The sequence below is a fragment of the Cetorhinus maximus genome, chromosome 22, assembly GCF_964194155.1.
Source record: "Cetorhinus maximus chromosome 22, sCetMax3.hap1.1, whole genome shotgun sequence".
Lineage (NCBI taxonomy): Eukaryota > Metazoa > Chordata > Chondrichthyes > Lamniformes > Cetorhinidae > Cetorhinus > Cetorhinus maximus.
The window spans coordinates 76,926,227-76,942,963 of record NC_135900.1 but is presented as its reverse complement, the minus strand read 5'-3'; the positions used below and the strand labels follow the sequence as shown (position 1 = coordinate 76,942,963).

Here is a 16,737-nt window from a genome sequence, read left to right as displayed (position 1 = left end):
GGAACACACTCTCAAAGGAACATACAAACAGGAATACACACACTCATACCCTCTCTGACTCTCACACACAGGAACACACTGTCACAGGAACATACAAACAGGAATACACATACTCATACACTCTCAGACTCTCACAAACAGGACCACACTCTCACAGGAACATGCAAACACGAATACACACACTCAACACTCTCAGACTCACAAACAGGAAAACACACTCACAGGAACATACAAACAGGAATACACACACTCATACACTCTCAGAATCTCACAAACAGGAACACACCCTCACATGAACATACAAACAGGAATACACAAACTAAACACTCTCACAATCTCACAAGCAAGAACACTCTCTCACCGGAACATAAAAACAGGAATACACACACTCAACACTCTCACAAACAGAAACACACTCTCACAGGAACATACAAACAGAAATATACACATTCATACCCTCTCAGACTCTCACAAACAGGAACACACTTTCACAAGAACATACAAACACGAATACACACACTCATACACTCAAAGGCTCTTACAAACCGGAACACACTCTCACAGGAACATACAAACAGGAATACAGACACTCAACACTCTCAGACTCTCACACACAGGAACACACTCTCACAGGAACATACAAACAGGAATACACGCACTCAACACTCTCAAACTCATAAACAGGAACAAACTCTCATAGGAACATACAAACAGGAATACACACACTCATACACTCTCAGACGCTCACAAACAGGAACACACTCTCACAGGAACATAAAAACAGGAATACACAAACTCAATACTCTCAGACACACAAACAGGAACACACTCTCTCAGGAACATACAATCAGGAATACACACACTCAACACTCTCACAAACAGGAACACACTCTCACAGGAACATACAAACAGGAATACACACACTCATACACTCTCAGACTCTCACAAACAGGAACACACTCTCTCAGGAACATACAATCAGGAATACACACACTCATACACTCTCAGAATCTCACAAACAGGAACACACTCTCACAGGAACATACAAACAGGAATACACACACTCATACACTCTCAGAATCTCACAAACAGGAACACACTCTCACAGGAACATACAAACAGGCATACACACACTCAACACTCTCAGACTCTCACAAACAGGAACACACCCTCACAGGAACATACAAACAGGAACACACACCCTCTTACACTCTCAGACTCACAAACAGGAACACACTCTCACAAGAACATAGAAACAGGAATACACACACTCAACACTCTCAGACTCTCACAAACAGGAACACACACTCACAGGAACATACAAACAGGAATACACACACTCATACCCCCTCAGACTCTCAAACACTGGAACACACTCTCACGGGAACATACAAACAGGAATACACACACACATACACTCTCAGACTCACACACACAGGAACACACTGTCACAGGACCATACAAACAGGAATACACACACTCATACACTCTCAGACTCTCACAAACAGGAACACACTCTCACAGGAACATACAAACAGGAATACACACATTCAACGTTCTTATACTCTCACCAACAGGAACACACTCTCACAGGAACATACAAACAGGAATACACACACTCACACACTCTCAGACTCTCACACACAGGAACACACTCTCAAAGGAACATACAAACAGGAATAAACACACTCAACTCTCTCAGACTCTCACAAACAGGAACACACACCCACAGGAACTTACAAACAGGAATACACACACTCAACACTCGCAGACTCTCACAAACGGGAACATACACTCACGGGAACATACAAACAGGTATACACACACTCATACACCCTCAGACACTCACAAACAGGAACAAACTCTCACAGGAACGTAAAAAAAGGAATACACACACTCATACACTCTCAGACTCTCACACACAGGAACTCACACTGACAGGAACATACAAACCGGAATACACACACTCATACACTCTCAGACTCTCACACACAGGAACACACTCTCAAAGGAACATACAAACAGGAATACACACACTCATACCCTCTCAGACTCTCACACACAGGAACACACTCTCACAGGAACATACAAACAGGAATACACACACTCAACACTTTCAGACTCTCACACACAGCAACACACTCCCAAAGGAACATACAAACAGGAATACACACACTCAACACTTTCAGACTCTCACACACAGGAACACACTCTCACAGGAACATACAAACAGGAATACACGCACTCATACCCTCTCAGACTCTCACAAACAGGAACACACTCTCACAGGAAGATACAAACAGGAATACACACACTCATACACTCTCAGGCTCATACAAACAGGAACACACCCTCACAGGAACATGCAAACAGGAATACACACCCTCATACACTCTCAGACTCACAAACAGGAACAAACTCTCACAGGAACATACAAACAGGAATGCACACCCTCATACACTCAGACTCACAAACAGGAACACACTCTCACAGGAACATACAAACAGGAATACACAAACTCATACACTCTCAGACTCTCACAAACAGGAACACACTCTCACAGGAAGATACAAACAGGAATACACACACTCATACACTCTCAGGCTCATACAAACAGGAACACACCCTCACAGGAACATACAAACAGGAATACACACCCTCATACACTCTCAGACTCACAAACAGGAACAAACTCTCACAGGAACATACAAACAGGAATGCACACCCTCATACACTCAGACTCACAAACAGGAACACACTCTCACAGGAACATACAAACAGGAATACACAAACTCATACACTCTCAGACTCTCACAAATAGGCCCTCACTCTCACAGGAACATGCAAATAGGAGTACACACACTCAACACACTCAGACTCAGAAACACACTCTCACAAGAACATACAAACAGGAATACACACGGTCAACACTCTCAGACTCACAAACAGGAAAACACTCTCACAGGAACATAGAAACAGGAATACACACATTCAACGTTCACAGACTCTCACCAACAGGAACACACTCTCACAGGAACATACAAACAGGAATACACATACTCATACACTCTCAGACTCTCACAAACAGAAACACACTCTCACAAGAACATACAAAGGGGAATACACACGCTCAACACTCTCAGACTCACAAACAGGAACACACTCTCACAGGACCATACAAACAGGAATACACACACTCAACTCTCTCAGACTCTCACAAACAGGAACACACACCCACAGGAACATAAAAACAGGAATACATACACTCACACACTCTCAGACTCACAAACAGGAACACACTCTCACAGGAACATACCAACAGGAATACACACACTCATACACTCTCAGACTCTCACAAATAGGTCCACACTCTCACAGGAACATGCAAACAGGAATACACACACTCAACACTCTCTCGCTCTCACAAACAGGAACACACTCTCACAGGAACATAAAAACAGGAATACACACACTCATACACTCTCAGACTCTCACAAACAGGTACAGACTCACACAGGAACATACAAACAGGAATAAACAAACTCATACTCTCTCTGACTATCACAAATAGGCCCACACTCTCACAGGAACATACAAACAGGAATACACACGCTCATACACTCTCAGACTCTCACAAACAGGAACACACTCTCACAGGAATATACAAACAGGAATACACACACTCATACACTCTCAGACTCTCACAAACAGGAACACACTCTCACAGGAAAATACAAACAGGAATACACACTCTCAACACTCTCAGACTCTCACAAACAGGAACACACTCTCACAGGAACATAATAACAGGAATACACACCCTCTTACACTCTCAGACTCACAAACAGGAACACACTCTCACAGGAACATACAAACAGGAATACACCCACTCAACACTCTCAGACTCTCACAAACAGGAACACACTCTCACAGGAACATACAAACAGGAATACACACGCTCAACACTCAAAGGGACTTTCATACTCACACTCTCATAAACAGGAACACTGACACACACTCTCATACATTGTCAATGAAGGGGGAGGAGGGCACAGGTACAAGGACAATCAGGGAAGGCCATGAAACACACCGACCTGTCTGAGCTGCTCAATCTCCAACAGCTGCCTCTCCTTCTCCTGCTGCAGCTCCGCCAGGCGCTCCTCCTCCATTCTCTTCTCCAGTTTCCTGTGTGCACTCTGCTGTCTCTGCTCTCGCCGTCTCTCCTTCTGCTCTTTGTGCAGGGTGCTCCTGTTCTCTGTACAGATCCAAACTGCAGCAGTAACACCTGGGCAGGAAAACAGCACGAAGAACGGGGGCAATTCAATAATGACGAGTAACTGGCAAAAAAAAAGACATTGGCCAGCATTGCTGTCAGTGATTGGCATTCTTTGTGTGAGTTTTGGATCAGGACATGGTAATGTTACTGAGTTAATCTTCGCCTGTCCCCATCAAACGCTCCCAGGACAGGTACAGCACAGGGTTAGATACAGAGTAAAGCTCCCTCTACACTGTCCCCATCAAACACTCCCAGGACAGGTACAGCACAGGGTTAGATACAGAGTAAAGCTCCCTCTACATCATCCCCATCAAACTCTCCCAGGACAGGTACAGCACGGGGTTAGATACAGAGTAAAGCTCCCTCTACACCGTCCCCATCAACCACTTCCAGGGCAGGTACAGCACGGGGTTAGATACAGAGTAAAGCTCCCTCTACACCGTCCCCATCAAACACTCCCAGGACAGGTAGAGCACGGGGTTAGATACAGAGTAAAGCTCCGTCTACACCGTCACCATCAAAAACTCCCAGGACAGGTACAGCACAGGGTTAGATACAGAGTAAAGCTCCTCCACACTGTCCCCATCGGACACTCCCAGGACAGGTACAGCACGGGGTTAGATACAGAGTAAAGCTCCCTCTACACTGACCCCATCAAACACTCCCAGGACAGATACAGCACGGGGTTAGATACAGAGTAAAGCTCCCTCTACACTGACCCCATCAAACACTCCCAGGACAGTTACAGCACGGGGTTAGTTACAGAATAATGCTCTCTGTACACTGTCCCCATCAAACACTCCCAGGACAGGTACAGCATGGGTTTAGATACAGAGTAAAGCTCCTTCTACGCTGTCCCCATCAAACACTCCCAGGACAAGTACAGCACGGGGTTAGATACAGAGTAAAGCTCCCTCTACACTGTCCCCATCAAACATACCCAGGAGCGGTACAGCACGGGGTTAGATACAGAATAAAGCTCCCTCTACACCGTCCCCATCAAACACTCCCAGGACAGGTACAGCACGGGGTTAGATACAGAGTAAAGCTCCGTCTACACCGTCCCCATCAAACACTCCAAGGACAGGTACTGCACGGGGTTAGATACAGAGTAAAGCTCCCTCCACACTGTCCCCATCAGACACTCCCAGGACAGGTACAGCACGGGGTTAGATACAGAGTAAAGCTCCCTCTACACTGTCCCCTTCAAACACTCCCAGGACAGGTACTGCACGGGGTTAGATACAGAATAAAGCTCTCTCTACACTTTCCCATCAAACAGTCCCAGGACAGGTACAGCACGGGGTTAGATACAGAATAAAGCTCCCTCCACACTGTCCCATCAAACACTCCCAGGACAGGTACAGCACCGGGTTAGATACAGAGTAAAGCTCCCTCTACACTGAGCCCATCAAACACTCCCAGGGCAGGTACAGCACGGGGTTAGATACAGAGTAAAGCTCCCTCTACACTGTCCCCGTCAAACACTCCCAGGACAGGTACAGCACGGGGTTAGATACAGAGTAAAGCTCCCTCTACACCGTCCCATCAAACATTCGCAGGACTCCACACTCCCAGGAGGAGAGCTGTGTCCGATTGGAGTGTATGTTAGAGTCATCCCTGTGACAAGCAACATGGCATTACACGATTTCCCTTGGCATCCCTGGCACTGCAATCAGCATCTACTCCACCCACCAGTGGCCCAGCAGGACTGCAGTGTGCACCATCTACAGGTCACACTGCCAGGCATTAAAGCTTCTTCAATGGCACTTTCAACACAACAGGCCCATCAGTGCCACCACGCTGGCTTGGGCCGATGGCAGTGGCGATTGGTGCCAATGCTGCACAGAAGAGTTCAGCCATCCAGTGCAGAAAGAGGATGAATGATCCTGTCCGTGCCGCCAGGGTAAGACAACCATCTCATCACTCTAAACTCACACACTCACAAGCCTAGCACACATCCACTTGCATCTCACTCACTGCCAGCTCAAGGGACATCACCACTCACTCTCTCACACAAACCTTCACATCTCCATCTGGCCTCATCTCCTCTGGAGACTGCCTCCTCAGCCCTCACCCTCTTGAGGCCATTTGCACAGATCAATTTGTGCCCCCACACACAGCCTGGGATACCTCCCTTACCCAGTACAGCCCTCGCCCTGCAGCCTCTCCCCTTGCCTGGGGCCACTTCACCCCCTTCCCCCAGCCGTGCAGCTGTACAAAGCCTTATGGGTGGTCTGATAGGCAGAGACCTGCCCGTGAGCGGTCCTAAAAGTGACGTGGTGCTGTCTGTGAAGCCTGGCGCTGATGACTGTGAATGCTGCCCGAGGCCAGGTAGATAAACAAAGCTCAAAGCCCCGGGTGAAGTGCAGCCGGCCAGGTGCCCATTGCATATGTACAGTTGTGAAACACGGCGGCGTGAGTTCCTGGATGATCCAGTGTGTGGGGATGATTCCGGGCAGCAGGGCTTATACTGAGATGCTAAAGTATTGAAATTAGGTTCCCGACATGGGGGCTGCAGGAAACACGGTCCAGGATTGACAGGTGGAGCGGACAATCGCAACCTGCATTCTCTAGGGCATCATTATGTCCGTCTCACCATATTGTCCCCCACCCGATACCAGAGGCCTGACACCAACGGGGCCGGAAAATACAGGCTATTGTGTGAGTGAATTCTGCCCTCGCTGACACACACGTTCGCTCTCCCCCCGGACACCTTCACTCTCTCCACGGACACCTTCGCACTCCCCCCCGGACCCCGTCGCACTCCCCCCGGACCCCGTCGCACTCCCCCCGGACCCCGTCGCACTCCCCCCGGACCCCGTCGCACTCCCCCGGGACCCCGTCGCTCTCACCCCGGACATTGTCGCACTCCCCCCGGACACCTTCGCGCTCCCCCAGGACCCCTTCGTCCTCCCCCCGGACCCTTCTCACTCCTTCACCCTCCACCCAGACCCTTCACACATCTCCCGGACCCCATCGCACACCCCCCGGACCCCGTCGCACTCCTTCACCCTCCTCCTAGACCCTTCACACTCCCCCCGGACACGTTCACACTCCCCCGGACCCTTCACCCTCCCCCTGGACCCCTTCACACTATCCCCGGACCCCTTCACACACCCCCCGGGCAACTTCACACTCCTTCACCCTCCCCCCGGACACTTCACACTCCCCCTGGGCCCCTTCACACTCCATCACGCACTCCCCCCGGACCCCTTCGCACTCCCCCCGGACCCCTTCGCACTCCCCACGGACCCCTTCGCACTCCCCACGGACCCCTTCGCACTCCCCACGGACCCCTTCGCACTCCCCACGGACCCCTTCGCACTCCCCACGGACCCCTTCGCACTCCTTCACCCTCCACCAGGACACTTCACACTTCCCCCGGGCACCTTCACACTCCTTCACCCTCCCCCCGGACCCTGTCGCACTCCCCCCCGGACCCCGTCGCTCTCACCCCGGACATTGTCGCACTCCCCCGGGACCCCGTCGCTCTCACCCCGGACATTGTCGCACTCCCCCCGGACCCCTTCGCGCTCCCCCAGGACCCCTTCGTCCTCCCCCCGGACCCTTCTCACTCCTTCACCCTCCACCCAGACCCTTCACACATCTCCCGGACCCCGTCGCGCTCCCCCCGGACCCCTTCGCGCTCCCCCCGGACCCCGTCGCGCTCCCCCCGGACCCCTTCGCACTCCCCCCCAGACACCTTCGCACTCCCCCCCGGACACCTTCGCACTCCCCCCCGGACACCTTCGCACTCCCCCCTGACACGTTCAAATTCCGCTCACACTCCATAAGATCATAAGACACATGAGCAGAAATTTGGCCATTCGGCCCATCGAATCTGCTCCGCCATTCAATCATTGCTGATAAGTTTCTCAACCCCATTCTCCTGCCTTCTCCCCGTAACCTTTGATCCCCTTACCAATCAAGACCCTATCTATCTCGGTCTTAAATACATTCAATGACCTGGCCTCCACAGCCTTCTGTGGCAATGAATTCCATAGATTCACCACTCTCTGGCTAAAGAAGTTTCTCCTCATCTCTGTTCTAAAAGGTCTTCCCTTTACTCTGAGGCTGTGCCCTCGGGTCCTAGTCTCTCCTACTAATGGAAACATCTTCCCCACGTCCACTCTATCCAGGCCTTTCAGTATTCTGTAAGTTTCAATCAGATGCCCCCTCATCCTTCTAAGCTCCATCGAGTATAGACCCAGAGTCCTCAAACGTTCCTCATATGTTAAGCCTTTCATTCCTGGGATCATTCTCGTGAACCTCCTCTGGACCCTCTCCAGGGCCAGCACATACTTCCTGAGATACGGAGCCCAAAATTGCTCACAATATTCTACATGTGGTCTGACCAGAGCCTTATAAAGCCTTAGCAGCACATCCCTGCTTTTACATTCTAGTCCTCTCGAAATAAATGCCAACATTGCATTTGCCTTCCTAACAACCTGCAAGTTAACCTTAAGAGAATCCTGGACTAGGACTCCCAAGTCCCTTTGCACTCCAGATTTCTGAATTCTCTCCCCATTTAGAAAATAGTCTATGCCTCTATTCTTACTACCAAAGTGCATGACCTCACACTTCCCCCGGACATGTTCACACTCCGTTCACACTCCCCGCCGACCCCATCACACTCCCCCCCGGACCCCTGCGCGCTCCCCCCCGGACCCCTGCGCGCTCCCCACCGGACCCCTGCGCGCTCCCCCCCCGGACCCCTGCGCGCTCCCCCCCGGACCCCTGCGCGCTCCCCCCCGGACCCCTGCGCGCTCCCCCCCGGACCCCTGCGCGCTCCCCACCGGACCCCTGCGCGCTCCCCCCCGGACCCCTGCGCGCTCCCCCCCCGGACCCCTGCGTGCTCCCCCCCGGACCCCTGCGCGCTCCCCCCCGGACCCCTGCGCGCTCCCCCCCCGGACCCCTGCGCGCTCCCCCCCCGGACCCCTGCGCGCTCCCCCCCGGACCTCTGCGCGCTCCCCACCGGACCCCTGCGCGCTCCCCCCCCCGGACCCCTGCGCGCCTACCCCTGGACCCCTGCGCGCTCACCCCCGGACCCCTGCGCGCTCACCCCTGGACCCCTGCGCGCTCACCTCTGGACCCCTGCGCGCTCACCCCTGGACCCCTGCGCGCTCACCCCCGGACCCCTGCGCGCTCACCCCTGGACCCCTGCGCGCTCACCCCCGGACACCTTCACACTCTCGTGGACTCACACACACGCTGAAACTGTGGACAATAACAGTATATTCCGACCTAACCCACATCTCGCCTGCGCATTAGCTCTTCATATGTCCAAGCTGCAGCTGTTGTAAACATGCCCCTCTTTTCTCCAAACCCCTCCCCTCACCATTACCCTATCCATGTCCCTTTCTTCTTTCAGATCCAATGCCACCTGGTCAGGCACTGGTCTGGGAGTGTGATGTCCAAGAGTAGCTGGACACTGCAGGCAAAGAAATAATCTCACTCTAGCAGACCCCCTGTCGTCAGGATCAAGGCTTTGAGCAGGAGCAACACCCACTTCTTATTGGCTTCACCAACTTTAAACAAGTTTGGAAAGAACCAAGCACATCCCCAAACTCAGTGTGAGGCAGCAGGGATTCATCAGTCACTAACCTGAGAGCGGTTGATGATTGGTTTAAACAGCAATTTGGGAGGGCTGGGAGGGAGAGTGGCTCTTAATGCTGCTGATAAACACATGTGTAGCTGTGTGTGGTGAAGAGTATGTTAGCTGAAGCCATGATGTTGAAAATGGCAGTGCTGGTGTCACCAGCTACCTACTCCAGTGCACCTAGCCAGCCACTGAGCTAATGACCTCCTCACAATGGCCTCTATTTTTTTCAATATTCTTTGATGGGGCGTGGGGGTCACTGGCAAGGCCCAGCATTTGTTGCCCACCCCTAAATGCCCTTGAACTGATTGGCTAGCTAGGACAGCTCAGAGGGCAGTTAAGAGTCACCATCGCTGCGGGGCCAGTTGTGAACCAGATGGGTTTCTATAACAATGAATGTTCGTTTTGTGGTGACCGTTACTGAGACTAGCTTTAGATTCCAGATTTATTAATTGAATTTAAATTCCACCAGTTGCTGTGGTGAGATATGAACCTGGGTCCCCAAAGCATTAACCTGGGCCTCTGGATTAGTAGCCCAGTGACATTAGCACTGCGACACCATCTCGCCCTCTGTTGAGAGTGATGTTGGAATTGGGAGTCTAGGTGCCACACTGTGGGTTAGACACCAATTGGGAGCCATAGCACCGAAATAACAGGTGTACGAGAGACACATTTGGCTACTGACTTACTGTCTATCCATTCCTGTCGGCGCTTTGTGTCAGACGCACTCAACTCGTACGTACGGTTTGCAGTTTTTATACAGAACAAACATCGCTTTCCTTCCTTATCAGGGAGGACCTGCAGGAGGAGAACACAGCACAGAGTAAGGAACTGATTCAGGAGCATGGGAGAGCGGAGAGCTGAGTGCAGAGAGGAAAGATCAGAGCGCAGTCAGCAGATCGAAAAGAGCAGTAACTGAGACTAGCAGAACATTGATCAGAGAACAGCTATGGTTCCAGATTGACAGACCTTCCCCCATTAGTACTGTACCCCAGTGTTATACAGTGACAGACCTGCCCCCACCAGTACTGTACCCCAGTGTTATACAGTGACAGACCTGCCCCCACCAGTACTGTACCCCAGTGTTACACAGTGACAGACCTGTCCCCACCAGTACTGTATCCCAGTGTTATATAGAGACAGACCTGTCCCCACCAGTACTGTACCCCAGTGTTACACAGTGACAGACCTGTCCCCACCAGTACTGTACCCCAGTGTTATATAGAGACAGACCTGTCCCCACCAGTACTGTACCCCAGTGTTACACAGTGACAGACCTGGCCCCACCAGTACTGTACCCCAGTGTTACACAGTGACAGACCTGTCCCCACCAGTACTGTACCCCAGTGTTACACAGTGACAGACCTGTCCCCACCAGTACTGTACCCCAGTGTTATACAGTGACAGACCTGTCCCCACCAGTACTGTACCCCAGTGTTATACAGTGACAGACCTGTCCCCACCAGTACTGTACCCCAGTGTTATACAGTGACAGACCTGTCCCCACCAGTACTGTACCCCAGTGTTACACAGTGAGAGACCTGTCCCCACTAGTACTATACCCCAGTGTTATACAGTGACAGACCTGTCCCCACTAGTACTGTACCCCAGTGTTACACAGTGAGAGACCTGTCCCCACTAGTACTATACCCCAGTGTTATACAGTGACAGACCTGTCCCCACTAGTACTATACCCCAGTGTTATACAGTGACAGACCTGTCCCCATCAGTACTGTACCCCAGTGTTACACAGTGACAGACCTGTCCCCACCAGTACTGTACCCCAGTGTTATACAGTGACAGACCTGTCCCCACCAGTACTGTACCCCAGTGTTATACAGTGACAGACCTGTCCCCACCAGTACTGTACCCCAATGTTATACAGTGACAGACCTGTCCCCACCAGTACTGTACCCCAGTATTATACAGTGACAGACCTGTCCCCACCAGTACTGTACCCCAGTGTTATATAGAGACAGACCTGTCCTCACCAGTACTGTACCCCAGTGTTACAGATTGACAGACCTGTCCCCACCAGTACTGTACCCCAGTGTTATATAGAGACAGACCAGTCCCCACCAGTACTGTACCCCAGTGTTATATAGAGACAGACCAGTCCCTCATACTCTCCCCCAGTGTCTGACATGCTGGTCTATCCCCACGGCTTTTACCTCAACTGTGCTGTCCATATCGAGCTGAATTTCCCCCTTCTTCTCCTTGAGGTTCTCGTTGACATAATAGTGAATGTGGGAGGCCTTCAGGACAAACCAGCGCTCATTCCAGTTTCGCCGAACTTGACCTTTCTTCCACATGTACCCCTGTAGAAAAACGCCAACAGGATGCAAGAGTGAGGTCAAACAATTAAGGGGGCAGGAAAGCTTTGTGGGACATTGCCCAGCTGGTAGATTCCTAGAAGAACATGGGTAATGCTGGCAAAGGGCAAAATTACCTGCTGTGTTCCCACACCAGACCGACACAAAGGAGGTGGGGAGTATTTCACAGCACCTGCTCGTGAAGTAGACCAGACTCTTGATTTGCTCTGGAATCTCTGGCCTGTTCCACCTCATCCTCCACTGGCTGTCCAGTGCTGTAAACTGTACCAATCCCAGTCACAGTGCCACCATCCCAAGAAGCCTGACTTGCAAGATTTTTCACTGGGTCAGCTGAGTGAGGCCCAGGGTAAGATGGTTACTGTGGTGGAGTGGGATCTAATCAAAAGGGACAAGGTCAAACAAAGGGGAACATAAACTTTAATGGGGAGTCAGTGGTGCAGTGGCAATGTCAATGGACATTAATGTCAATGAATCCAGAGGCCCAGGTTAATACCCTAGGGACATGGGTTCAAATCCCACCATGGCAGCTGGTGGAGTTTAAATTCAATTGATGAACCTGGAATGTAAAGCTCGTCTCAGTAACAGTGACCATGAAACTATCATCGATTGTTGTAAAAACCCATCTGATTCACTAATGTCCTTTAGGGAAGGAAATCTGCCTCCTTACCTGGTCTGGCCTACATGTGACTCCAGACCCACAGCAATGTGGCTGACTCTTAATTGCCCTCTCAAATCGCCTACAAGCTACACAGTTCAAGGGCAATTAGGGATGGGTAACAAATGCCTTGGCATCAACGCCCACATCCCATGAAAGAATAAAGAATAAAAAACACCCTCTCAAACACAACTCTCAGACAACAGAGCACTGGTCATCTCCCAACATTCGAAGTCTCAACAGGTTACCAGATTACCGAGGTGTCCACAGTCAAACTACATGGCAGAGGCCAATATCAGAACTGCAAAGACAGATGAACAGCCCTGGTCTGACAAGCAGTGCAGGAGAACATGCCAGGAGCAACACCAGACTTACCGAAACATTCGCTGAAACCTGGTGAAGCTACAGCACAAGGTCAGATTGCTGTGTGCAACAATCCCACAGCCAACAGATCAGACCAAAGCTCTGCAATGCTGCCGCAGCCAGTCGTGAATCGTGATGGACAATTAAACAGGGAGACCAGGGGCATTAAACATCCACATCCTCTATGATGGCAGAGCCTAGCAGTCAAGTCTGAGCATTCACAATCATCTTCAGCCAGAGGTATCGAGTGGATGATCCATCTCAGCTTCCCCCAGCATCACAGGTGTCAGTCTTCAGCCAATTCGATTCACTCCACGTGATTAAGAAACGACCGAAGGCACTGGATAGTGCAAAGGCTATGGAACCCAACAATAGCCCAACCAGAGTGTTGAAAAGTTGTGCTCTGGAACTAGCTACACCCCTAGCCAAGCTGTTCCAGAATAGCTACACCAAATTGACCCTCTTAATCACATTTTGATTTAATGTTTGTAAGTTCCCTTTAAATTTGGTCTTTGTTTCCGCAGTTTCCCTTTAAGGAGCTGTCTTTTAATTTGTCCCCAATTTTGTTAATTTAGTTTGTTTGGTTGACTCAAAAAGAGTTTACAGCTACAACAAAGGCAGATATCTACCTGACAATGTGGAAAATTGCCCAGGTATGTCCTGTCCACAAAAAGCAGGACACATGCATTCCAGCAATTACTGTATCATCAGTCTACCCCTGATCATCGGCAAAGGTTTAGAGCATGTCATGGGCAGTGCTATCAAACAGCACTTACCTGCTCACTGAAGCTCAGTTTGGGTTCTGCTAGGACCACTCACTGCAGACCTCATTGAGTCCAAATATCAAGGAAAGAGTTGAATGGCAGAGGCTTGATGAGAGTGACTGCCCTTGACATCAAGGCAGCATCTGTCCAAGTGTGGCATCAGGAAGCCCTAACAAAACTGAGGTCAATAGGAATCAGGGAGAAAACTCTCCACTGGTTGGAGGGAGTCATACCTAGCACAAAGGAAGATGGTTGTAGTTGTTGGAGACTAACCTCTCAACCAAGCATAGGAGTTCCTCAGGAGAGGGTCCTAGGTGCAACCATCTTCAGCTACTTCATCAATGACCTTCCATCAGAAGTGGGGATGTTTGCTGATGACTGCACAATGTTCATTAATTCAGATACTGAAGCAGTCTGTATACATACTCAGCAAGATCTGGGCAACATTCAGGCTTGGGCTGACAAGTGGCAAGTAATATTTGCACCAAACAATTACCAGGCAATGACCACTTCCAACAAGAGAGAATATAACTATCTTCTCTTGACATTCAATGGCGTTACCCTCATTGTCAACATCCTGGCAGTTACCATTGACCAGAAACTGAACTAGACTAGCCATATAAATACTGTGGCTACAAGAGCGGGTCAGAGGCTAGGAATCCTGCAGCAAGTAACTCCCCTCCTCACTCCCCAAATTCTGTCCACCATCTACAAGGCACAAGTCAGGAGTGTGATGGAATATTCTCCACACTCAAAAAGCTTGACAACATCCAGGACAAAGCAGCCCGCTTGATTGGCTCCCCATCCACAAATATTCACTCCCTCCACCACCGACGCACAGTAGCAGCAGTGTGTACCATCTACAAGATGCACTGCAGCAACTCACCAAGGCTCCTTCGACAGCACCTTTCAAACCCATGACCATCTAGAAGGACAAGGGCAGCAGATACATGGGAACACCACCACCTGGAAGTTCCCCTCCAAGCCACTCACCATCCTGACTTGGAAATATATCTCCGTTCCTTCACAGTCGCTGGGTCCAAATCCTGGAACTCGCTCCCTAACAGCACTGAGGGTGTACCTACACCACATGGACTGCAGCGGTTCAAGATCATCTCGACGAGCATCAGGCATGGGCAATAAATGCTGGACATATCTCAAGAATGAATTTTTTAAAATACGAAAGATAGCTCTTTTTACCTGTCCCACCCACCAACCACTTCCCCCGTACCCCGCCCCCCAACCCTCATGTGCTCCATTTCCCATCCAGTGTTACTGAGAGCCCAGGAAACGCAGCAGATGACAGAGCCATCGTTAACATTTATTGTGAATATTCACCAGCTGACAGGACCTATCAGAAATGTGGGTGGACTCTGGCTATTTGGTGAAATGGCTTGTCCCCCACGGCCAGTCTCATCATGCTGCAGAAACTGAACTCCAGAATGCTCATTGCACAGAGTCCGTTACAGTCCCAAATGCTCATTACATAGAATCTGTCACAGTCCAGAATGCTCATTACACAGAATCTGTCACAGTCCCAAATGCTCATTACACAGAATCTGTCACAGTCCAGAATGTTCATTACACAGAGTCTGTTACAGTCCAGAATGCTCATTACACAGAATCTGTCACAGTCCAGAATGCTCATTACACAGAGTCTGTTACAGTCCAGAATGCTCATTACACAGAGTCTGTCACAGTCCAGAATGCTCATTACACAGAGTCTGTCACAGTCCAGAATGCTCATTGCACAAAATCTGTCATGGTCCAGAATGCTCATTACACGGAATCTGTCACAGTCCCGAATGCTCATTGCACAGAATCTGTTACAGTCCAGAATGTTCATTGCACAGGGTCTCTCACAGTCCCAAATGCTCATTACATAGAATCTGTCACAGTCCAGAATGCTCATTACACAGAATCTGTCACAGTCCCAATTGCAAATTACACAGAATCTGTCACAGTCCAGAATGCTCATTACACAGAATCTGTCACAGTCCAGAATGCTCATTACATGGAATCTGTCACAGTCCAGAATGCTCATTACATGGAATCTGTCACAGTCCAGAATGCTCATTGTACAAAATCTGTTACAGTCCAGAATGCTCATTACATGGAATCTGTCGAAGTCCAGAATGCTCATTACCCAGAATCTGTCACAGTCCAGAATGCTCATTACACAGAATCTGTTACAGTCCAGAATGCTCATTACATACAGTCTGTCACAGTCCAGAATGCTCATTACACGGAATCTGTCAAAGTCCAGAATGCTCATTACACAGAATCTGTCACAGTCCAGAATGCTCATTACACAGAATCTGTCACAGTCCAGAATGCTCATTACGCACAGTCTGTCACAGTCCAGAATGCTCATTACACGGAATCTGTCACAGTCCAGAATGCTCATTACACAGAATCTGTCACAGTCCAGAATGCTCATTGGACAAAATCTGTCACAGTCCAGAATGTTCATTGCACAGGGTCTCTCACAGTCCCAAATGCTCATTACACAGAATCTGTCACAGTCCAGAATGCTCATAACACAGAATCTGTCACAGTCCCAAATGGTCATTACACAGAATCTGTCACAGCCAGAATGCTCATTACACAGAATCTGTCACAGTCCAGAATGCTCATTACACAGAATCTGTCACAGTCCAGAATGCTCATTACACAGAATCTGTCACAGTCCAGAATGCTCATTACATGGAATCTGTCACAGCCAGAATGCTCATTACACAGAA

General features: G+C 50.0%; 1 protein-coding gene across 2 annotated transcripts in view; it reads right to left on the bottom strand.

The window, feature by feature from the left end:
• The window catches only part of LOC144696796 (differentially expressed in FDCP 6 homolog), an 88,434-nt gene that overhangs the window by 39,040 nt on the left and 32,657 nt on the right, over positions 1-16,737 (bottom strand). For both annotated transcript variants that reach the window (XM_078568543.1, XM_078568544.1), the window contains 3 exons: positions 12,050-12,196; positions 10,568-10,676; positions 4,095-4,285 (listed from right to left, as the gene is read on the bottom strand). In XM_078568543.1, coding sequence (XP_078424669.1) covers positions 4,095-4,285; positions 10,568-10,676; positions 12,050-12,196 — 447 coding nt within the window. The remainder of the gene's footprint in view (positions 1-4,094; positions 4,286-10,567; positions 10,677-12,049; positions 12,197-16,737) is intronic.